General features: G+C 38.5%; 1 protein-coding gene across 10 annotated transcripts in view; it reads left to right on the forward strand.

The window, feature by feature from the left end:
- MYOM1 (myomesin 1) overlaps positions 1–25,825 on the forward strand; it is a 207,696-nt gene that overhangs the window by 172,865 nt on the left and 9,006 nt on the right. For all 10 annotated transcript variants that reach the window (XM_047827904.1, XM_047827900.1, XM_047827898.1 and 7 more), the window contains 12 exons: positions 5,396–5,552; positions 7,151–7,257; positions 7,375–7,419; positions 12,995–13,131; positions 15,256–15,400; positions 16,123–16,182; positions 16,478–16,545; positions 20,081–20,194; positions 20,887–20,974; positions 22,121–22,159; positions 22,250–22,355; positions 25,600–25,763. In XM_047827904.1, coding sequence (XP_047683860.1) covers positions 5,396–5,552; positions 7,151–7,257; positions 7,375–7,419; positions 12,995–13,131; positions 15,256–15,400; positions 16,123–16,182; positions 16,478–16,545; positions 20,081–20,194; positions 20,887–20,974; positions 22,121–22,159; positions 22,250–22,355; positions 25,600–25,763 — 1,230 coding nt within the window. The remainder of the gene's footprint in view (positions 1–5,395; positions 5,553–7,150; positions 7,258–7,374; positions 7,420–12,994; positions 13,132–15,255; positions 15,401–16,122; positions 16,183–16,477; positions 16,546–20,080; positions 20,195–20,886; positions 20,975–22,120; positions 22,160–22,249; positions 22,356–25,599; positions 25,764–25,825) is intronic.

Consider the following 25,825-nt stretch of genomic DNA (forward strand, 5'->3'; position numbering starts at 1 on the left):
TACAAAAAAATTAACTCAAAATGGATTAAAGATGTGGATGCAAGACCTGAAACTATACAATTCATGGAAGGAAATAGGCAGTAAAGATCCTCGATATTGGTCTTAGCAATGTTTTTGTGGATCTGACTCCAAAGACAAGGGAAACAAAAGCCAAAAAAGAAAACAATTGATTACATTAAGCTAAAAATCTGCTAGTGAAAGAAACCATCATCGAAACAAAAAAGCAACATACTGAATGGGAGAAGATTTTTGCAAACCATGTATCTGACAAGGGATTAATATTCAAAACATACAAAGAATTCGTACAATTCAACAACAAAAAACAAGCAACTTGATTAAAAAAATGGACAGAGGGGTACCTGGCTGGCTCAGTTGGTGGAGCTTGTGACTCTTGATCTCAGGGTTGTAAGTTCAAGCCCCACATTGGGTGTAAAGATTACTTAAAAATCTTTTTAAAAATGGGCAGAGGATCTGAATAGACTAGACATTTGTCCGAAGACATATAGATGGCCAACATGCACATTAAAAGATGTTCAGCATCACTAATTAGTAGGGAAATGCAAATCAAAACAATAATGTGATATCACTTCACAATAGTTAGAATGGCTATTATCAAAAAGACAAGAAATAATGATGTTGGAGAGGACATGGAGAAGAGAAAACCCTCAAACACTGTGGAAATGTAAATTGGTGCAGCCACTGTGGAAAAGAAAATATGGAAAATTCCTTTAAAAAATTAAGAATAGAGCTACCGGGGCACCTGGGTGGCGCAGTCGGTTAAGCGTCCGACTTCAGCCAGGTCACGATCTCGCGGTCCGTGAGTTCGAGCCCCCGTCAGGCTCTGGGCTGATGGCTCAGAGCCTGGAGCCTGCTTCCGATTCTGTGTCTCCCTCTCTCTCTGCCCCTCCCCCGTTCATGCTCTGTCTCTCTCTGTCCCAAAAATAAATAAACGTTGAAAAAAAAAATTAAAAAAAAAAAAAAAAAAAAAAGAATAGAGCTACCATATAATCCAGCTATTCAACTTCTGGGTATTTGTCCAAAGAATACAAAAACACTGATTTGAAAAAAATATAATCATCCCTTTGTTCTTTGCAGCATTATTTATTAATAGCCAAGAAGTGGAAACAGCCTAAATGTCCACTGATGGATAAATTGGTAAAGAAGATGTGGTATATATATACAATTGAGTACTACTCATCCATAAAAAGAATGCAATATTGTCATTTGTGACAACATGGGTGGACCTCAAAGATATTATGCTTAGTGAAGTCAGTCAGATGGAGAAAGACAGATATATGATATCACTCATATGGAATCTAAAAACTTAAATGAACAAACAAAACAAAAGCAAACTCATAGTACAGAAGATGAATTGGAGATTACCAGAGGGGAACAGGGGTGGAAGTGGGAAAAATGAGTAGAGGGGATCAATTGCATGGTGATGGATGGTAACCAGACTTTTAGTGGTGATCACTTTGTACTACATACAGATATTAAATTTGTGTGTTACATACCTGAACCTTATATAATCTTTCTTTATTCCTTCCTTCCTTCCTTCCTTCCTTCCTTCCTTCCTCCCTCCCTCCCTCCCTCCCTCCCTCCCTCCCTCCCTCCTGCCTTCCTCCCTCCCTTCCTCCTTCCTTCCTTCCTTCCTTCCTTCCTTCCTTCCTTCCTTTCTTTTAAAGTCTGGTTATCAGCAGTTTTTATTTGTTTGTGTAAGTTTTTATTTATTCTATTTAGTTAACATATAGTGTAATACTGGTTTCAGGAGTAGAATTTAGTGATTCATCACCTACATAGAACACCCAGTGCTTATCACAATAAGTGCCCTCCTTAATACTCATCACCCATTTAGCCCATCCCCTGTTGCCCTCCCCTCCATCAACCCTCAGTTTGTTCTCTGTAGTTAAGTATCTCTTATGGTTTTCCTCCCTCTCCTCTTTCCCCCCTTCCACTATGTCCATCTGTCTTATTTCTTAAATTCCACATATGAGTGAAACCTATGGTATTTGTCTTTCTCTGACTGACTTGTTTCACTTAGCATAATACAAAGTCCACACACTAGTATTCCTGAACACTCACTGGAGAATTCTAGCTCCATCCATGTTGTGGCAAATGGCAAGATTTCATTCTTTTTGATGGCTGAGTAATATTCCATTGTATATATACACCACATCTTCTATATTTATTCATCAGTCAATGGACATTTGGGCTTTTTCCATACCTTGGCTATTGTTGATAATGCTTCTGTAAATGTCAAGGTGCATGTGTCCCTTCAAATCAGTACTTTTTTATTCTTTAGGTAAATACCTAGTAATGCAATTGCTGGGTCACAGGGTAGTTCTATTTTTGACTTTTTGAGGAACCTCCATACTGTTCTACAGAGTGGCTGCACCAGTTTGCATTTGCACTAACAGTGCAAGAGGGTTCCCCTTTCTCCACATCCTCACCAACATCTGTTGTTTCCTGTGCTATTAATTTTAGCCATTCTGACAGGTGTGAGGTGATATCTCATCATGGTTTTCATTTGTATTTCCCTGATGATGAGTGATGTTGAGAATCATTTCATATGTCTGTTAGCCATCTGTGAAACTTATATGTTATAGACTAAATTTTCCTCAATAAAAAAAAAAAAAAACCTGAACAAATTATTGTTTTAAATTCCCGGTTGTTCTATTTACCTGAGAATTTACTGCTGAAGCATTAAGATTTGAAAATACATTCTAAAACTCTTTGATAAAAAGTCTTTTGAAATAGATTGGACATTTTAGTATATACTTTTCAACCTTGGATGCAGTGTACTGAATCTTATTTACCTCTTTCGGTGTGACTCAGGGCCATAAAGATCAACCTTATTTATTGTACAGTGTTGGAATACAGTGATGTCATTAGGGAGTGAGGAGCCATTTGTCCCTCTTTAAATATGCCTTTATGCCTGCATTTATGTTTTCTGCCTCCTCTCTTGCTGTCATTTTCCTTATTCTCAGTGTACCTGCTGAGAGTAGTTTTTTGCCTCCCTGTGCTTTGGGGGTTTAATCTGCTGACAGAAACCAACCAACCAACTTTCTCGAAGTGAAATTTAAATAGATTCCAAGTGACGATCTACAGAATTCTCCAGTGAGTGTTCAGGAATACTAGTGTGTGGACTTTGTCACATCAGCACTGCCACTTAGGGGCTGTTTTCCTTACTTCTCGGTTTTGGGCAGGGTTCCAGATGGATGAAGTGTTACTGCACAAAGGCTAGCTGTGGAACTGAGAAAACAGCTAAGCCAATTATATACTATTCATATTCTTTCAGTTTTGTAACTCCTTTGCAATGAAGTAAAATCTTTCACTTTAATAAAAACAAACCTCACAATTCTTGACCTAAGCAATATTTTTTTTCTGTTGTAAACTTAAATCATGCCTCTATTATAATAAACAGCAAGCTTATGGATGATTCACTTCCTTTTAAAAGGGATTACAGATCAGACAATGAATGATTAATATGAATAATCCATCATGCCTCCAAAATAGATATTATGCAAATAGCAAGGAAGGTTTAGTCAACCTCTGTCATTTCTTTCCTCTTCATAACAACACAGATATACAGAAGTTTTCTTATTTGTACTCTCTCTGTGACTCAACCATGCCGTGTATTCTAACACTGCCTCAACCTCCACACTCTTAGGTGTTAGTCTTTTCTTAAGTTTTAATGAGAGGACTTTCTCACTATTTGTTATACAATAATGGATGGTAAGGATTCATCATATGTTATCAGGAGTAGAACTAAAATATGGTCTGCAACTTTCAGTAGAGTAGACTCAGCCCTTTAGAAGCAATACATGGGGGACATTTCACTTAAATATAATTAAGTCTTTATTTGATCATTATTTCAGTTTATAGCCAAATATGAAAATAGCCCTTAGTTTGTTTTTTAAAAAGTAATTTTAAAAATCACTAGAAGTAGTCTTCTCTAGCCATTCCATGTGTTAAAAATCACTTTTTGGGAGTTTATAATTGAAGCACACACTGCCATCAGTAAGGACACAAATTAAATCAACTGCCTGGCTTAGGAACCAAGATCTTCATGTTGCCATGCACAATTTGGGCACTCATTTTCTTTTGGCCTTCCCCTGGGAGGAGTTTTGCAATTTTTCCCCCTGACAAGTTTTACTGTACAGTAAGCCAGGATGCTGACTTCTTACAATTTAGAGAGAAAAACTTCAGTCTTTTGGCAGTATCTATTGGAAGACTTTTTTAATGCTTTCCTTTTAAGTTTATTTATTTATTTTAAGAGAGAGCAGGGAAGGGTCAGAGAGAGAGAGAATCCCACACAGACTCCACACCATCAGCGCAGAGCCTGATGAGGGGTTCAAACCCATGAGCTGTGAGATCATGACCTGAGGAGCCAAAGTCAAGAGTCAGACACTTAACAGACTAACCCACCCAGGTGCCCCTTTTAATGCTTTAAAAAAAACAAACCTGTACCTTTCTTAGATTGAATATATTTTTCCTAACATGTGGAAACAAACTGAGTTTAGACTGGTAACTGAATGAGTGTCAATTTGAGAAGAGCATTTTACCTTTCAAACTGGATTTATGCATAGATGTGAATGTTTTATGTGCTATACAAACTCTTTGAATCCCCAGATTAGATGCAGGTGCAATTTATTATAACTCACAAAAACATAAGAACTCAAAACACTAACTGAATTGTTTTCTTTTAAAAGCTAAAAACCAATCTTCTTGAAACATCTGGATCTCTTGAAATTAATTTCCATTTAAATTTACATACAGTTCAATAACAGTCATGTCTAGATTGCTGTCATTCTAATCTAGAGGGGCATCTTTAGATTTATATATGCTTACTTGATAAACAGAACAAGTTTCCATGTATTTCATCATTTTTTAAATGATTTACAAACTTTAATCATGTAACTATAGGCAATTTTTACTACCTCTGTTTCTCCCCTTTGGTTTCTTTATCTATTATCTATCCTTTCCTGATGAGTAGCTGGATATGGGTGTTATTGAAGCAAAAGTCATCAATTCAGTCCTAACAAGGATCATTCAACTTTCCTTTTGCCCAGGGCTGCCTTGTCCTCCTTATTATGACCAACTTGCTCCTATAACTGTACTTTAAGTCACATCAACCAATTTTTATTCAGCCCTAGACTGGTGGTATCTCTACCTGAAAAATATGGCACATTAATTAAATTCCATGTTGCAGTATAGAAGTTGAATTGTAGAGCAGGATGCAGGCTTGTCCATCCATAGTGAGCAGTTGGGTCTTTTCTCTTGCACAGGCTCAAGGCCCTGCTTGAAGGCTAAAGTAACAGATCCCAAAGTAAGGAATTCTCACTTTGTTGATTTCTATTAGGAAATAATCAGTGCCTTGTTTTGGATCTTCTAGGAACCAGAGAGATTGTTGTAAATGTGGATGATGATGGCGTAATTTCATTGAATTTTGAATGTGATCAGATGACTCCAAATTCTCAGTTCAACTGGTCCAAAGATTATGTATCCACTGAGGGCTCTCCACGATTAGACGTTGAGAGCAAAGGCAACAAGTATGTACCATTTCAATCAAAATTAAATGGGTTTGTTTCCTTTAATGATAGGAGAGGGAAGTTAAGTGCTTTGCTTTCTATCTCAAATACTTGGCATAAGGGGATGAAATCACAAATATTTTATATTTGGTCATGTAAAAAGTAATAATGTCAACCTTAAAAAATAACAATCCTACTTTCATATTATTTCATTTAAAAAGCTTTCTTATATGTTATCAAATTTGCGATGTTGGAAAAGCCTTAATTGACATTTTAAAAGTCAGCTTTAATGATGCTTTTCATTATTTTATGAAACTTCATAACCTTAAAGTAATGGTGAGGATGCTTATGGGGAGGGAGCAAGGAAGAACTTGCTGCTTGCTGATTCAAGTTATAGTGAATTAAACGAAATAGGTATAATCTCGTCTGTTTTTTTCACCCCCACTTAAGAATGACATAATAATACACTGGAATGAACCTTGTTTGGAAAGCAGAGGACAGATGAGTTCTAGCCCTAGCCCTACGAGGGGCCAGCTCTGTGACCTGGGGTAGCTTTGAACTTCCATGGGCCTCCAATTTCTTTTTCTATAAAATGGGAGAGATCGAAGATTAATTTTGTGATCAATTACTTCTTTCACATCCAAGATTTTAAGTTTTCTTTTTACTTTGCCTTGTTTAGCAAGTTTTATATTTTTATAGTTCCAACCATATTGGATTGCATTTGGTAAAGCAAAATGCTTTTAAGTATTATTTTTATTACAAAGACGCCCAAAATATCTCAAAAATAAAGAAATAGTAATTTTGTTGGAGGATGACAAGGACATATTGAATATAACTAGAAGACATTTTTCCATCAGCGTGCTATAAAGTACTTGAAGTAAAACATAAATCTGATTAAAGAAAAGGCAATCAAACTATACATTTTTTCTTCCAATTTGTGCACTTGGCTCACATTTATGTTTGGCTGATCTTAGACACTGAGTAGCACCATCACTCACCAAAGTTAGAAAACACAGTGAACTAAACCATTGACCCATTCATTTATTCATTCCACAAATATTTACTAAGCACATATTATGTGTCAGAAAACTATTGGATGCTGGGAGACACAACAGGAAATAAAACATATCTCGTCCCTAAAGGCACAATGACTATATAGTGGAGGCATACGTATAATAAAATAGGTAATACCAATACAGTATGATAACCTCAAAAAGGAAAGTTCAGAGGTTAACTAACATAAGAGGGGCACTTGGAGTTGTCAACAGAAAGTTCTGCCCTGTGGAGGAAAATGTTTTTTTAGTTTCCCCCAGCAAGGGCTGATCAGTTAAAAATATCTTTCTGGGGGATGGGCATTGATATGCAACATAGCTTGGGGATGGGAGGTTTGTACCAGCTTCCCACTCCTGTCCGCCTGTCATCCTTGCAGCCCCAGGAGAAGGTCAGGAAAGTCTTCCTAGAAGCTGCAGGAATGTGCAGGTTTTACGTCAGTAGGGGAGTTAGGAGCAAGTGCTCCCCATGAAGGAAGTCGCATAGGTAATCACCTGGAGACAGTACAGGACGCCAGCCCACAGACCCTGGACAGCCTCCCTTCTTAACAAGAGTATTCTGTTCTGCAGGACGAAAATGACCTTCAAGGACCTTGGGACGGAAGACATAGGTATTTACTCCTGCGATGTAACAGACACGGATGGGATAGCGTCAAGCTACCTGATAGACGAGGACGGTAAGCTTAAAATCAATCCATTCATAAGTCTAATGCTGCTCTGATTCATCAATGATCCTCTGGGATCAGGTGAGTTTTGTTTTAGTAGTTTAATTGTTCTTTTTTTTCTCCCTACAGAATTGAAACGTTTACTAGCTCTCAGCCAAGAACACAAGTTCCCAAGTAAGTGTCCACAGTACATTCACAGAGTTTAGCAATCCTGCTAGGTGGTGACTTCTGGAATAGGTCAGAAGACAACTCTGACAGGGTCAAGACAAGAGGCTCTTGAGAACACACAATGGAATATAGACTGGTAGCTACAAATGCACTTTCCAGAAGTGCTGCTTTTATCTTTGCCATTGTTCTAAACAGATACAAATACTAACATAGAAAAAATGTCACATGCTCTGTGACATAGTGAAGTGTCAGGTTACGTAGGTGTAATAGCTGAATCATCAAGTTCTTCACCTTTTGCCTATGTATTTTGGAACCCTATATATTATATAATTCTGGATACATTAATTCGCATGTTTTTTAGGCAAACCAACCTCTTGCTGAGCAATTTAATGTTAGCACATAATAGAAGAATCATACCTCTAATTAAAGATAATCTAAAGACATTATCTACCATTTTAAACTCCTGGAAAATAAGGTAAAGATGCCTTAGTCAGAAAAAGAATCTCTCTGCACTATCTACAAACTCTTCAATAAAGCACTTTCCACATAAAAGATTAAATTTTGCAGTTGACACCTAAAAGAAGAGAAAGAAGTGTGAAATGACACCCGGAAAGTTCCATTGGCCTGATAAGATCTCTTGCCACTTATATCTATTGACCAAACTAGGGGATTATCTAGAAAGTTATACCCTAGAATTTGAGAAAACAATTAGGGAGTGATATCCACACTCACTCTTTTAAACCAGGACTTTTTTTTTTTTTTTTACTGTTTGGTCCCTAAAATATAATTCCTTTACTGATACAGAATTTTCAGGAACTCAGGAAATTATACTGTGATCCCAGACCATAGACAAAACCTTGCATGTTTGTATATGTGCATTTTTCTAGGAGGAAGGTCTGTAGCTTTCCTGAAAGTCCCAGTGAAGGCTATGATTAAAAAACAAACACTGCTCTGGAACTTATCTGAATTGGAAGTCTGGAATTATCTGACTTCTTTTCCATTACCAAGGAATGCTTGTTCCATTGTGAGGCTGAGTGTTGGTGACTATTGGCCTCAGTGGTTCAAAACCACATTTGTTCAACAAAGCAGCACAGCAACATGCTTATGGGGTGTGAAAGTAGGATACAGACTTTCTGAATTCTGGGAGAGAACCATTTTTTGTCTGTATGCTTATTCACTATGAAACTGGAAAAGTAATACCATGGTGTCTTAAAAGTTATTATCATTTTTTAATTGTATGGAAGGTAGATATTTGGCCTGTACTCTCCTTATTCAGTACTTTTGACCCAGTCTATGAACCTGGGAAACTCATTTTAATTTCCCTGTGCCTTACTTAGTATCTTTACTAGCAATGGCTGTTGTAATAGTTTATAGCACCTACTGTATAGAGATGCTGTGAGAGATAATATAGTATTGGTTGATCCTTGAGCTCTTCAGGAAAAACATAAATACTAATTGAAGTAGAATAGTGATCCTCAAAAAACCCACTTGTAGGGGCGCCTGGGTGGCGCAGTCGGTTAAGCGTCCGACTTCAGCTAGGTCACGATCTCGCGGTCCGTGAGTTCGAGCCCCGCGTCGGGCTCTGGGCTGATGGCTCAGAGCCTGGAGCCTGTTTCCGATTCTGTGTCTCCCTCTCTCTCTGCCCCTCCCCCGTTCATGCTCTGTCTCTCTCTGTCCCAAGGATAAATAAACGTTGAAAAAAAAAAAAAATTAAAAAAAAAAAAAAAAGAACTGAATGTACTTACTTATAAAAAAAAAAAAAAAACCCACTTGTAGAAGATTTTCTACAAGCTGTACAGGATGCTCTCCCTTCATGTCCCCAGGGCTGTGAAATAGGGAGTAAAGGAGAGGGTCACTGTGCTGACCATTAGTGATCACGGTCTACTTTCAAACATTGGTAGAAATGGAGACAAACAGCAGCTTCCACTTATCTAGTTAGACAATAAACACTGGCAAAGCATCTGGGCAACAGCTGATCCAAACGACATTTACATTTAGCTTAAAGGATGGAGATGAGACAATATTGGGTGTTAGTGTTGAATTGGAGGTGCCCAAGCCTCCCTGAAGTTCAGTGATCTTATGGACTTGGAGGCAGTAATTGCCCAATGTCGCTGTCATGGATGCTGAGATATTTTATTTTGCATAAACATAATCACTCGAATTACTGGTTCTAGGGGAGAGAATAGTAGCAAACTGAGGTTCCCTTTTTATTAGAGCCCTGGTATGGCATTGGGTAGGCAGAGAGAGAGAACTCAAGGATGTGTTAAAAACTCTGACATTGAAGTATCAGATCTCCCAACCCAAGGATGATTTGCTTAGCCCATTGAAGCAGCATTTTATTTTATTTTATTTTATTTTATTTTATTTTATTTTATTTTTAGACAGAGAGAGATAGCACATAAGTGTTAGAGAGGGGGCAAGAGAGAAAGAATCTTAAGTAGGCTCCAAGCTCAGCACAGAGCCAGATGCAGGGCTCAATCCCATGACCCTGGGATCATGACCTGAGCCTAACTCAAGAGTTGGACACTCAGCCAACTGAGGCACCCAAGTGCCTCGAAGCAGCATTTTAAATAATACAGCTCCCACACTTTTCTTCCCCCACCACTATTAGATCAGCTTGGCCACTACATGAATATTTTCAGAGATCTGATGATAGGGTCAAAGTAGCATATCTAGTTTCTCAATTTATGCCCACTTCCTTCTGGTAAATGTTGACACATAATTAAGTCTTTTCTTGAGATTTTGTAAAGTTTTAAATGGGTCTTACTTCTTACCGAATGTGAAAAAAGAGTATGGTGTTCCTTTAGCCCTTGGCACAGTAAATTCTCCTACTTTAAGCTGTTTTCAAAAATATTTTGAAAACCACTAAACATATGCCTTAAACATATAAAAAACCAGATATTTTGCTGGAGGAAATTAACTGCCAGAGAAAAGAGCCTAAAGAAATTTAGGACTGAGAAGAAGAAAAAAAATATGTATAAAACTAAAAACAGAAAACAGCCTAGCGGGTCTTACCAGCTTTGATATTAAGATGCAGTATACAGAGGCAACCTACTTCAGAGAAACTTACTGTATTCTCCAAAGATTTCAAGGTATTATGAGGGAGATGATGGAAGGTATACTTCAGTATCGTCAATGGCTTGCATAATATCTCTCGGTTATTATCCCACGTGTACCTATGTGTGCAGGTATATGCAACCACATACACATTACTTACATCTATTTGGTATGTCCTTTTAGGTATCAGTGTATTATATTTTATCAGGGGTAGTTGTAGGGTTTTGTTGAATTAACTGGAAGAAAAAAGAGGTACAAAAATATTAATAGCCAAATTTATAGAGCACTTATTATATGCCAGCGTATTTATAGGGTACTTAAATGGAGTATATCATTTAAACTCCACAATGACCTGAAAAGTTTCATTTCTAAGGTGATTTAATTTTAGAGATGTATACTGTGAGGCCCAGAGAGATTAGGTAACTAGACCACAGGTACACAGCGGATACCCGTGGTTAAGCCCAAGTAGTCTGTCACTAACCAGGACATGAACTGTTACTGTGTGTGCACCTGCTGTTTGCCACCACACCCTCTCTGGCAATTACTGGTGGCCAGTGTTTCCTCTGGTGATTTTCCTATTACTCAGAGAGAACCGTGAATATTAAGGGAGCTTGAAACTTCCAGGAGGGCATGCCCTTTCTCCTTCACCACCACTCTGGCCCTCTTAGATAACCTCATCACTCATGTATTAGATTTCCCAGAACAAGGTCTCCAGACTTTTCTAGGACAGATTATACTTTCCATTCCCCTTAAGAGTTACTAGTAGCAAGCAGGAGTGTTCTGTAGCGAGAAAGCTTAGCTTCTGCTCTCACAAGCCTAGAGTCTGTCCATGGTGCCTTACTCAGACATGTTCACACTGGAAAACCACTAGTGTTCTTCAGAGTGGACATCCAGGACGAAGAGGAGCACAGAATCGAGGGCATAGCCCTGGTCTCAGCTCTGCTACTCAGATTTGTTACTAACCTTTCCTGGAGGTCACTTTTTTCATCAGTAAATTAAGAGAGAAAGAACTAACATTTATTGAGCACTGGTCATTATTCACAGTGTCTTAGTGTCTTCTGGTATGATATTCACTCTTCTTGGTGGTCCTATGAGGCAGATAATATCCATGTTAGCAAGTGAGGAATGCAAGGTTTTAGAGAAGATAACTGTCCAAGGGCATGGTGTGACACCAGAGCCCATTTTCTGCCCATCGTGGACACCCCTCAGTAGATGACATCTGAGCCTCCTTTTAGTTCTGCATTGGAACAAATCTGTAACTGAGTTTTACAGTGACTATGGAATAGTGCAAATGATAGGCATCCCTTAAGCTTAGAAAGGATAGTTTTAGGATAAGTACAAAGAAATATTGATATACATTTCATACAAGTTTGGGAAGCTTACAATTTAAAATGTAGCATGTGTTGAAATTTTCAGGTTAGTTTGAGAACAGTTTAGAGAAAGTAAAGGGTGATGATTTCTCCTAAAGGAAGTGAAGGACTATTAAACTTTGAGAAACAACCATGCTTTTCCACAAAGTTTGCCCTGGAGTCACCTCTGATACAAAACCATTGGTTGCAAGAGCCTTTATAAAGAACACTTTCAAGTTACAAGAAATTTAGAAAATGGTCTTTGAGAGATATCAGCCAAAGACTGAAATTTCATTCAGACTTAAATGGCTGAAGCGATACAGGTATCAGAGATATCATATGATTTCTTCACTTTCTTTATGAGGCAAGCCATGCCATATTTTAATATACCTTCTCAATAGTGACTCAAGTATTTGCCTCTGAAAAATTTTGCCTAGTCTAAGAACTTAAATGAACTGGTATACCAGTGGATGAATAGAGTTTAAATGATAAGCTGGTTCATTTTATATATATAATCAAAATTAATTCTGTTTTAAAATTCATCTTTAAAAACATTTGAAAGAATGTCCACAGAGAGTTAAGTTGTTGGAAAAAATAAAATTTAACTCCTTTCCCAATATTTTGAAGCAATTGAGATTATCAAATGTTGGTGCTGGAAACTATCTTGACCCTTTAGGACATTCAGTTCAATCCCCTTCATTTATAAACGAGTCAACTGAGGTCCAGATATGTGAACTAATCTACCTAATATCACACAGTTTGTTAGTTGCTGACATTGACATTGGACTAGGCTCCAGATCTCCTGGGGCCAGCCCAAGGCTATTTCATCACACTTTGTTATTGTCCCTAAATAAACCTAACCAAAGCTACAGTAGAGAGTCACACAGGTTAGCTGAAGGAACCCTGGAGGTAAGTTCATCTTCCTCATTTTTACGGTTGAGACATCTATGACTCAGAGAAGGGGAATGACCTGCCCAATGTGGCAGCAGGATTAGAATCCAGGTCTTCCATCGCTGAATATCGTTCTTTCTCTACAACTTTCTTACTGCCTCCAGGCTTTGCCAGAAGCAAGGTGCTATATTGTCATTTCTGTTGAGTGTTTTTTTCACTGAAAAATCTGTATCAATACAATTGGTTACCAATAAAATTGCTATTTTTATTTTTATTGTGCATAGTTGTTCCAGTTAAGTCAGAGTTGGCAGTTGAAATTTTGGAGAAAGGCCAGGTTCGGTTCTGGATGCAGGCTGAGAAGCTATCTGCCAACACCAAGGTCACCTACATATTTAACGACAAGGAGATTTTTGAAGGGCCGGTATGTTATACGCTTTTTAGATTCTAAACTTATCACTGTAGAATGTACTGAGGAAGCCCTATTAAGATGCGGGTAAGTTGTTATGAAAACCACTGAGCATGGAGTGGTGGGGTTTAAGTCATTTCATATGTAAAAAAAAAAAAAGGAGAGGAAAATATAGATTTACTATATCATATTATCCAAACTGGGACACTTTTGAGAATGAAAGAGGGTTCTAGTAATAATTTTTCCAGGACAACAATCGAACCAAAACTGTCCCAGGCAAACCAAGAAGTATTGTTACCCGTGCAAACGGAGCTGCTCTCCTGAGAAGTCAGAGGAGCAAGAACGCTTAACTAAACTCACATACTCCCATCAGAAACCCCAACAGGAACTTGGTTCTTCACGGGGGAAGAAATGGCTTCTATTATTCTGATGGCTCAGAAAAAATTACAGTAAAAATATCTTTCATTGGTCTTCTGGTTAAAATGCAATACATTTTTATTGTAAGAAAAACTTTAAAGACTCAGAAGAATCACAAATTCTTACAGTTTTGTAATGCACATATCGGTTTATACTTCTTGGTCTGATTCTACACTTCTGTGTGTGTATGTCTATTGATATCTTATTTACATAGGTAGTTGTGTATATCTACTCTTTGCTTTGCTTTCAACACATAGTTTCCATAGACAGAGTTATAACATCTGCACTTTATTTGTCCTCCCTAGATATCAGTAGAGCCAGGATCAGGCCAGCACTCAGTGGTACTGAAGAATTTGGGTTTAGGAGCTCTGGCTCTTACCTGTGCTATCACGGGTATGAATGAGAGACTCAGAAGATGGGAGAGAAGTGTGACTTGTGGCCAATGTTAACAACCTGTTCTCCTTTCATCAAGATATGTTTTTAAAACATTTCAGAATTCGTTAGTGAAGGGGAGAATGAATCACATAAATAGCAAAAGAATATGTAATGTATTTCTTTTCAACTCATTTAGCAACTGTGTGTAGAGCCCGAATAGGTCACGCAGAGTCCACTGTGGCCCATCTTCTCCCTGTTTTCAGAATATTCTCATTGACTGTGTGCTCATCACCTGACCAATGGAGGGGAAGGAAAAGCAGCGTTGGCATCACCCTCTGACCACTCATGCACACGTGCACAGACACACTCCCCTTCATGTGTTCGCACACACTTTCATGTTGTTGCCCACATACACATACGTACCCTGAACGTGGAGACCTGCCCATTGTCATCGAAATTAGTTCTTATACTATTTCATTGGGTGGAAATTACGGTCTTAGGCTAAGTTCCTTAGAAGGACAGTCTGAAATAAGTTTCTCTTTCAATTGATTTATGGGAGAGTACTCTCAGGAGTGGGGATTAGCAAGCTAAGGTAGATGACAGCTAAGCAAGAATGTGGTCTCAGTTGGAGACTGGCTTCCTTCAGGGGAAACTCTAGGGCATGAATTGCAGCACAGAGTTGATCCCAGATGTGAGCCTTCATTCTGTGACAAGTTATAGGAGAACTTTATTAATTCCAATCCATTATAGAACTTGTGCTTGTATGCCAGAGCTAAGATTTATCTTTACATTGAAAAGAAGTTGCCTAAGCAGTATGATAAAATAAGCACAGTTCAGTAGGGCAATTTCAGTTTATTAAAAACAAATGGACTTCAAATGCTTTGGAAGCATTTTTATTCACATGTTAATTCAGCAGATATTTATTAATTGCCTGCTATATACCATGCATGTGCAAGATGCTAGGGATATAATCATGAATGAGCCAAAACACATTGCATGCTGCCTATTTTTTGCATTGTTCTGCTAATTGAAGCTAATGTAATCTGGAAGGTAAAATGGGAATCTAAAAACACGTTTTTGACAAAATTTGTGACTTGGGATAATAAAACTTTATTTGTATTTAAAAAATTAAATTTCAGAGGTTTTAGTAAGCATTTCTGGTCAAGGTCATCTATTCCATGTAATGTTTTCCTTTTCCTGGGCACAAGATTTTGAAAGCTTGCATCTAAAAAAAGTGTGAACAAGAAATTGTGTTAACATTATGATTCTTTGGAGTTTGTGTTTATTCTATCAGGCATCCTCATCATATCTAGCTCACTGATTTCTGTTTTCCTTTTCACACTGAAGAAATATAAGATGCATGTTGACCGAAACACTGGCATAATTGAAATGTTCATGGAAAAGCTACAGGATGAGGATGAGGGTACATACACTTTCCAGCTTCAAGATGGAAAAGCAGTTGGCCATTCTACTCTTGTTCTCATTGGAGATGGTACGAATTCTGTGAAACATCAGCTGAAAGATTTCCCTGCTCCCTTCAATGCAAACACCCATGGCACAAAAGTAGTCGCGTGGAAGGCAGTAGGAATTGCTTCTTGTATTTCAAAGTTGGAATCCAATTTTCAGTTAATACTTTCCATAGTACTTCATTTCATAGACACCAGATTTATCCTTAGCCCACAAGGAAGACTACAGTTCAGTCATCTCATATATAAACAAGTATTTATTACTAAAATTCTCCAGTGAAGGAGACTGCAACACAGCCAAGTCTGTATATGTATCTCAGAAACGATGCTCCTACCTTATATTGTGTACTTACTTTAAATTACTTAAGAAGAAAAATATGCAAAAGTAGTGTATGCCAAATCAATTAGTCATACTTTAGAACTAGATTATATGTCAGCTGCCATAAGCCACTGTAGAAACCACCAAGATGTAAAATGTGGCATTTAGCAAGTGTGGCATTTGGGAAGGTTGGCCAGATCTCTACATTTGCAACTTCCGATACTGCTTCACTGTTTCCTAGCGCAATGACCTTAAACAATTTACTTAACCTTTCTAAGCCTACTTCTTCATCATGAAGACTTACAACAAATAGGGGGTCATGGTGTATGAGTGTTATAATAATGAGTACAAATCACTTAGCACGGTGACTGGCATATACATTTATACCACTCAACTCAGTTTCATACTTCTTTCTTTTTCAATCTTTAGTTTATAAAAAGCTCCAGAAAGAAGCTGAATTCCAGCGGCAAGAATGGATCAGGAAACAAGGTAAAAATGGGCAGTGAGTAAAAAGAATAACTTCAATTTCTTGAACAAAATATTCCAAGATTATTTCCATAACAAGTTAAAATGCATTATTTTTGCTTATGTTACTAATGCCCTGGTAAATAAAAAATAATTGAAAATATTTATTATTAAATATGTATCCATTTAAATATTTGAAAATTAATCTTGAATTTTAAAATATCACTTCACACATGTATCGCTTTAGAATTTAAGAATGAGCTTTGATTTTGCATTTGTGGTTAATAGGGTGATTACTGATGTCATTAAAATTTTATAGGTCCTCATTTTGCTGAGTATTTGAGCTGGGAAGTGACTGGTGAATGTAATGTACTATTGAAATGCAAGGTAAGAAGTAGATAAGTTTTTAATATTTGATATAAGGGAAATAAAGATAAAATAGAATGTGAGAAAAGGAAGATCAATTTTTCATCTCCTCCATTTGAACCAAAATGCTAAGTGACACATTCTTACTGTTGAATGTTACTGTAATCATTGGTTGGTAAGAAGCATAAAGTAAAATGAAACATAAAATAAGATAAAACAACATAAAAATATGGGAAGACAAGATGATGGCTCCTATTCATTACACCTTAGCTAATAAGGACTGGCTCTTCTTTTCTTTTTTTTAAGACTTTGTGGGTTTTTTTTTTAAAGCTTTTTAATGTTTATTTTATTTTTGAGAGAGAGAGAGGCAAAGACAGAGTGTAAGTAGGGGAGGGGCGGAGAGAGAGGGAGACACAGAATCTGAAGCAGGCTCCAGGCTCTGAGCTGTCAGCACAGAGCCCAACGCGGGGCTCAAACTCACAAGCCATGAATCATGACCTGAGCTGAGGTGGGTTGCTTAGCTGACTGAGCCACCCAGGCGCCCCAAGACTTTACATTTTTTAGAACAATTTTAGGTTCACAGCAAAATTGTAGGGAAGATATAGATATTTCCCATATACCCCGCCCTGTCCGCACAAATGTACAGCCTCCACCTACGTTACATCCCCCACCAGAGTTGCACATTTGCTACAATTGACGATCCTACACTGACACATGACAATCACCCAAAGTCCACAGTTGACATTAGGGTTCACTCTTGACATTATATATGCTATGGGTTTGGACAAATATGTAATGACTTGTATCCACCATTGTAGCATCATTCAGAGTTTTTTCACTGCCCTAAAAAGCAAAAAGCCTCTGTGCTCTGCCTATTCATTCTTCCCTCCCCACTCCCAACTCTTTAAAAATTATTAATCTCAGAAGAATCTCACATGGTCTTTGTTTCAGGCCAAATGTGCATTCTAACTAGTAGATCTATTCCACGATCATTCTAGATACACTGTCCTTCCCTGGAAATTTAGCAATTTCGTATCTATATTCTGTGACTGGTGCAACAATTCCTTTGAGTATTGGCTAGCTCAGAGGCTGGTTCTGGAACCAGCATGCTGCCAGGAGGGGAGAGGTTTGATGAAGAGTGTACAGCTCTCATTAGGCCTTGGGAAAGATTTAGGGGAAAAAAGGCCATATCACACCCTTAATCATTTTATACCTTAGCACATGGTGTGTTCAGCCGAGTGAGTCACCAAAATGTTTTGGACCGGGAACTGCTGGAGGAGGTCGGAGTGTAAAGTTCATGACAGCAGACAGTGGCTCCAAGTAGAAGCATGGATCTGGCATTTGGCACTAGCAAAGCCAGAACCCAAGCGCCCCCGTCTCTTCTAAGTCTGATGAAAGTTACAGAAACATCAGTCTTCCAGAAAGGTGTCTGAAAATTAAATTCTAGGCTTTAGTCTCAATGGAAATGGCAAAGCTTCCTGAAAACAGTTTCTCAGGCAGCAGCCCAAACCCTCTCTCTCCTCCTGGCTGTCCACTGCCATACAGCCCCTGGCTCACTTTCTCCTCCACAACTGCCCACTGGCAAACCACCCTTTCCCAGGGGCCCACACATCTATCCTGCTTCTTTCTGTACTACCCACCTGTTGTACTAGCCTTTTGGGATGTGAGCTCCGGTGTCCTGTTCTGATGGCTTTCCTCAGGAGAATCAGCCCTTTGCCCAGATTCTGAACAACCATGGAAGCCTAAAAATAGAATCTAGATATTCATACATTATGTACTTATGCTGTTCCAGTGCCTGTTCCTTATGCTGTTTCAGCTTCTCCGACAAAATCCTTTCTCTAGTCCCAGCTTAGTCATCTTTTCTGTAAGACCTTTTCCTTCTTTGTGCAGGTAGAATGAACCTTCCTCTGTCTTCCCATAGCTCTTTGTTTCATTATTAGAGCAGTTTAGGCACATTTAGCAATTTATATATTCATTATAGTTAATGGAGTATGTGTAACTAAACATTCAGACTCATGAGACTATCATGGACCCCATTTGGAACTAGTCTACTCAAAAGAATATAGGACAAGAACCCCATCATGCCTGCAAAGCAGAGCTGGGCACTCCTCTCCTGCAGGAATCCACGCCACCATTTTCTTCATCTGTTTGTCATATAGTTTGTTATATAGTTATATTTCCTCTTTGGGGACTTGTGTGTGCATTTCTTCAGTTGTTCAGTGGGGTCTTAAGGATTGTTCTCTTGATTTGTATGAAGTCTTTACTTTTTTTTTTTAACGTTTATTTATTTTTGAGATGGAGAGAGACAGAGCATGAACAGGGGAGGGGCAGAGAGAGAGGGAGACACAGAATCGGAAACAGGCTCCAGGCTCTGAGCTGTCAGCACAGAGCCCAACATGGGGCTCGAACTCACGGACCGCGAGATCATGACCTGAGCCGAAGTGGGACGCTTAACCGACCAAGCCACCCAGGCGCCCCTGAAGTCTTTACTTTTGACACAATATTAATTACACAAGAAATACAAGAATGTAGTCTTCTTTGTAGAAAATTTAAACATTGTAGATAAAGGTCAAGATCCCTTTAACTGCACGAGTTTGAAACTTATGATGTTATGATGTATGGATATAGGATTTAAATGAGTTTCCTCAAAATTGCTAAGCAATTAATTTACTAAACCATACTTGATGGTTTTTAACTAAACTTACTGTGAGGATCAATTCACAATATATACATACATCAAATCAATATGCTATATACCTTAAACTTACACATTGTATGTCAATTGTATCTCAACAAAACTAAAAACATTTTAATTAAAAAATGTTTTCACAAACATACTTCCCTTCCACACTTCTTTGCAAAGCTTCAGTCATCTTTTTAAAAATATTTAGATATACATTGGGGCTTACTCATTCTGTTCTTTTGATAAAGCCATTTGTTTTTGTGACACAGGCTATATTTTAATGTGATGGGATGTGTCTTCTATGGTTTTCAGATATTTATTATTTATTTTATTTAAGTATACATGTTAACATGTACATATCTATTCTTTTCTGTCCACCAGACAATCTTAAAGTCAATTTTTACTGCTAGAAATAGGTGCTATTGATTTAGGTTTATTCATTTGTATCCATTTTATTCTAAACTCTTTGCCAATTAAAATTGCTTTCAATTGATCCCTTCGGATATCTATGCCTTCTGGAGTGCCTGGGTGGCTCAGTCAGTTAAGTGTTTGACTTTGGCTCAGGACACGGTCTCAAGGCTCATGGGCTCGAGCCCCGTGTCAGGCTCTGTTTTGACAGTTCAGAGTCTGGAGCCTGCTTCAGATTCTATGTCTCCCCCTCTCTTTACCCCTCCCCTGCTCATGCTCGCTTGCTCTCTCTCTTTCTCTTTTTCTCTCTTTCAAAAATAAATAAACATTAAAAATTTTTGAAAAAAAAGAAATCTATGTCTTCTAATTTCATGCATTTCTTCTATCCAATGCTACATTAGAAACTAGTTTTGTAAGAGCAGCATTCCCTTACTTCAAGAAGTATAATTATGGCTTTTCTTCCAGGTGGCAAATATTAAGAAGGAGACTCATATTGTGTGGTACAAAGATGAAAGAGAGATATCAGTGGATGAAAAGCATGACTTTAAGGATGGCATATGTACACTGCTTATAACAGAGGTAGGTGACTATAAATGTGAAATGTAATTTATTAGTTCTGTACCCTACATTCTTCTAAAAAAGAGATAAGATTCTGTATTCCTTGACTCCAGGCATTTGTTACCTTACTTCTAGCTGCTCCAAAGATCCGTGCCCTGACATCACCCCAAAAATAAACAAACCATAGGAACACAAAAACTCTCACTTTGTGATAATGCACGGATTTGTCAGATATCCAACCAATATTGGCTAGACACCACAACTCTGGCCTCTCTAAGCTACTTCTTTTCATAGATGGGTGAGGGGCAAAGCAATTAAGTAGATTCTTCCTGGTTTGCTCTTAAGCCTCATGATAACTTGTTCCCTCAAAGTACAGAGACATCAGGCATAGTATTCATGTAAGTATAGGGTTTTACCTCTTTTTTTGTCTAAAAGGTGATATCTTTCAAATATATGTATTCATTAGTTTTTAATATGAAGGAAAAGTAAAGAATAAGGACTTCATAGCCTCAGAGGGTGAAAAATCAGGACCGCTAGCTGGTGAAATGATGATGGACACGTTCGTCTGTGAACTCCTCATTGCTCACATAGCCAGATGCTTGTTTAATGTGTGATTTGATGGCAGCTCTATAAACCAGAGGACCTTAAGAGTGCAAACACGGTACTCTGAGGCTGCTGGAAGCTGCAGTGTGGTGTATCCATCCCCCCCTTAGTTTTCCAAGAAAGATGCTGGGATTTATGAAGTTATCCTGAAAGACGACAGAGGAAAAGATAAGAGCAGACTGAAGCTTGTGGATGAAGGTCAGTCCACCAGCTGGGGGGGTCCATTTTGTGTGTTCTGTGTACAGGTTACCAGACTGGTGAGTAAGGCTGAGTGACAACTGAAGTCCTGCTGTGTTTGTCCACAGGTTTTGTTTTAATTGAAACTCCAGCAGAGTGAACGACTGTTTTATTAAAAAATGCTTCACGTTTAGTCTTCATGGATATCAAAAGTGTACTTTAGGCGTTCAGAGAATTTGTAGTCCACAGTCCCCTAGGGTTCCATTTTCAATATAAAGGATCGTTTTTGTTTCAACCGTATAAAAAATGTTCCAGGATCAAGAACTACTGTGAGGGGCGCCTGGCTGGCTCAGTCGGAGGAGCATATGACTCTCACTCTCAGGGTTGTGAGTTCAAGCCCCACATTGGGTTTACTTTTTAAAAAGATGTTCACTTAAAAAAAAATTCTATGAAAAGCATGTCGCCAAATAGTCCACTCTTAAAAGGTGGCAAGAAAGATTTATATGTGAACTGTGAAACCTCTCAGGTATTAGCAGAGCAAGAAAGAAATTTCCATTTTTGAGAGACTTCTAAGAACAAATATATCATGATAACAAAGACCTGCCTGTGACCACCAAACTTCCAAGTGCATTCTTGGACAAGATCTTTAACAGTATTACTAACAAACAGTGTGAGTCTGACTTCGATTTCACCTTCCTGCTCCTCGTGGAGGCAAGACTAAATGTGCTTATTGACAAAAAGCATTATAAGGCTGAGAAATATCAGGGAGCCTGGATGGTTAATTCATTATGAGTTGATGGCACAGATGAGAAAACTTCCTCTTAGGTAAACTAAGACTTCTTGGGATTTAAGAAGAAGAGAATCCTAAAGCCAAGAACCTTCCTGGAAATCTCACGGTGGCTTTCTCTAGAATGTATATATATAGTTACAAAGAATTAGAGGGGGAAAAATATCAAAATAAGAGCAGGGACCTTTTAAAAGTTGATACAAATTAAAGTATTATTCCCTCAAAGAGTACTTATTCTCATTTGGTCAGCAAATTCACCTTATGGCCAACACCCTTCACCAGGCAGGATAATGTTGACAACACGTGCTACTAACAATTTGAGATTTGACCTTGGTGAGCATTTTTATGCTAAAGTTCTGTCTGTGACTCTCTATCCACAGCCTTTAAAGAACTAATGACTGAAGTATGTAAGACAATAGGTAAGTTAAAATGGTCTCCCCGTGACAATGCTTCATTATGCTCCTGGTTAGGCTTACAGCTGTATGAAGTATGCTGTTTTCCTCTTTCAGCTTTGTCTGCTACAGACCTGAAAATCCAGAGCACAGCCGAGGGCATACGGCTGTACTCTTTTGTTACTTACTATCTGGATGATCTGAAAGTTAACTGGTCCCACAAGTAAGTAAGTGGGAACTTAACTGCCCTGTAGAAACTCTTTCTCCATGTATGTGTGTGTGGGTGCACGCGCGCATGGCAGGGGGGCAGGAGGAGGGCAACAGCAACCCTCTGTTCCTCTCATGTAAGGAGACTTCTTACTTCTCAGGTCTGATGTTGATGTGTATAGGATACAAGCACCCCCACAATTCCCTTAGGACAAAGTTAGCACTTTCCCTCAACACATACATGGAGAGGCCAGTGATGGCTAAAATCACCTGTCTTTGTGATTTGGGAACTATCATAATCCATACACGTCTCTATAATGCAACCTCCACCTCCAGACGGTAGACCTTAGGCTACCTCTGCTTTGCCGGGCATCCAGATCCAGATTCTGATTCTTCCCTCTCTACCTGCAGCTAACCCCTGCTATGGTCTAGAACAAAACTGAAGCAGCATGCACCAAGAGGCACCAAATTTCCTGTTATTTGAATGAATAGCCATTCGCCACAGAAACCTGACACAGTGGAGTGCCTGAGTTTGTTGTTAGCGTTAATAGCAGTCGGCATAGTTGGGCATTAACTTGTTTCTCATCCACCCCTGGAAGGCTTTGGGGATTTGCGATTACTTTCAGAATGTGTGTTTGAGCTAGACTGAGCCTGCCTATCTGTTCTAATCCCAGGGTCCTCTGTGGTGTTATAGGTGAACTCAAGTTCACCTCTGGGATTCTAAGAGCTAAAGTAGGTTTCTAAGTCAAACCAGTTCCCCATTATACTTTTGGCCGTGACCTCAACCTCTGCCCGTCCTTGAAATTTCCTGAGCTGAAAGAGAACTGCAGCCTAGCATAGACATCTGATGGGGTACAGTCCCCTTCAGTCCACTCTTTGGATGCAGACCTCCTTAGCAGCCCCACTGGGCAGTAGGTCACTGTGGCAGCCCTGGGAAGGGGCACACAACAGTGTTTATCTTCCCTACAGTGGATGTTTATAACATGCTGGTCACTGCTCCACACCCTTTCCATGTATGAATTCAGTTAATATTCACAACTCTAGGAAGCAAGTAATTCTCACTCGGTGATGAGGAAGCTCAGGCTCAGGGAGGTGATTTGCCTAAGGCCACACGACTAAGTGGTAGGTGGAGAACTGAGCCCAGACAGCCTGGCTCCAGAGCCCCTCATCCTGGCACTACTCTGTGTTCATGTTGCTTTAAAAGTCTAGATTGAACATTTAACCAGAGCTAGGTCCCACAAAATAGTCATTTGTGTTTTCTTTAAAAATGACTTTATTGTGATATAGAACACAGTTTTTGTTCGTATTCTTATTCATTTCCTGAGTTCTTAAAAAAACAGAGCGGGGAGGGGGACGTGGGGGTGGGAAGAGAAGGAGTAAAATTCCAATTTGAACGCCTGGGGTTTCATTCCTTTGTTCTATTTCTTTCAGAACATTTTAGGAAAGTAATTATAAGTTAAAATAGATCAAATTCTAGGAAATTCCTCTGTGACAGCTAGGACATCCTAATATATCGGTCTGAAGAATAAGAGAAGATAAATTAACTGAATCATCAATCAAAAGTCTTTACATCATCTTTAAAAGAATTACTTGTTCACAAAAATGAGAGCATTCAGTTTTGAGGAAACTGCTGTTAGACTAGCAAGGCATAAACCTCTGACTCTATTCAGTCTAGTCAGCTGAATGACTGTTTTATGTACCCGGGTACCTATGACAGATTCAGGAATCAAGGACTCATTGTCTTCACTGTCTTTATGTAAATATGCAGCATAACAGGAAAAAAAAAAAAAACCTTGAAATGGGCTTTAGTCTTGACTTGGCTCCTATCTTCCTTTGATTCTTAGGCCAGTCATTTAATTTTCTGAAATGTCAGGTTTCTCTCATATGAAATAGCAACAATAATACCTGTTTTATCTCATAATACTGATGGACCCAATGAGAGAATGAAAAAAGTTATGGCACTTTGTAAACCGTGAAGGGCTTTACAAATGTAAGGTATTATGCATGTTGGTCAGAGATTAGAGATTTCAAACAGATTTATTATAGCAAACCAGAGGACGATCTATCTTTCTAACTGTCTAAGACATAATATTGCTCAGACTCAAGTCTGTGGGTGCAGAGGGGCTCCATTACTGTTCATTTTATGGCAGTTTAACTTTTAATAGCTTTTAAAGAATGTAGTGTATAAGAAAAATGCTGTGAATGTTTATTTGAAAGCTGAAAATTTTTAGTCGTGATTTTTGTTTTTCTGTTTTTAAAGTTCATTTTGTTTATTACAACTACAAACATAATACATTGCTTCTTTTAGAAAATACACATAATATCATATTACATATTAGAAAGAGTTTATAATATGATATCCTCTCTAGTTTTCCTAGCCATAGGGTAAACTTTTTGGTGTACTTCCAGTCTTTTCCCTATGCATAATTGTTGCTATCATTAAGTAGTTTTGTGCCTTTTCTTCTTATTTCCTCTTGTGTTTACAAACTCTTCGTAAAGTTTCTTTTAGCATCATTGAGAGTATATCTACCTCTACCTCTCTCTTACCTCATTTATAACAGTAACATGTCTGGGCCATCAGATCACAAAGCAAAGGGTTCTATTTGCTTTCATTCTCTTGTAAAGAATGCAATGTATGTGTCTGCTCATGACCTACTACAGAATTTAGAGAAACTCACGTTCAGGGACAGAGAAAGTGCCTCATTCATTTTGGCAGAGATTCTGCTTTTCATTTACTCTAGGCCTTCCTACCAAGTACATATTTACATATGTTTTAAATAGCTTTGTAACCACGTACATGTCAATAGATTTCAGCCACAGATGAACCTCCTTAGGTCTGCTTTTAATTATTTTGTAAAATCTGATTTATAGCCGTAGACCATCTGCGTGACATATGCTGTAATATAACATGGAGTTTGGCCTTTTCACTTTAAAGATTCTCTTAGCCCTACAAATAAACCCAAGCAAAAACAAAGATCATTAATACCACTGAGAAGTATTGGCGTTGCAATCGGCTAGGGCCCCACACTGCTGTTGGGAGTTAAATGTACAGACTGTCAGACCCCTTACCCTCACCCCCGCCCAGGGCCTTGGAATCCAAGTTCTGTGATGCAGGGCCCATAATTTTTCTGAAGCAGAACATATGTGGATCCCATGTTGTTTGAAAGCCTGTAAAACTCTATGGTGAGATCTTCAAGAAAGAGTAAAAATGAGCTCTGGATGAAAGCAAACAATAACAATGTTTTCTTTGATATGAACAGCGGGACTGCTATTAAGTACACAGACAGAGTTAAGAGTGGGGTCACCGGGGAGCAGATCTGGCTGCAAATCAATGAGCCCACTCCGAATGACAAAGGGAAGTATGTAATGGAGCTCTTTGATGGCAAAACTGGACACCAAAAGACAGTGGATCTTTCTGGACAAGGTAAATGGATATTTTGCAGGTTAGAAATTCCTGAGGAGGAGAGGGCTTTTAAAAAAGAATGA

Source organism: Prionailurus viverrinus, chromosome D3 (genome assembly GCF_022837055.1).
Source record: "Prionailurus viverrinus isolate Anna chromosome D3, UM_Priviv_1.0, whole genome shotgun sequence".
NCBI lineage: Eukaryota > Metazoa > Chordata > Mammalia > Carnivora > Felidae > Prionailurus > Prionailurus viverrinus.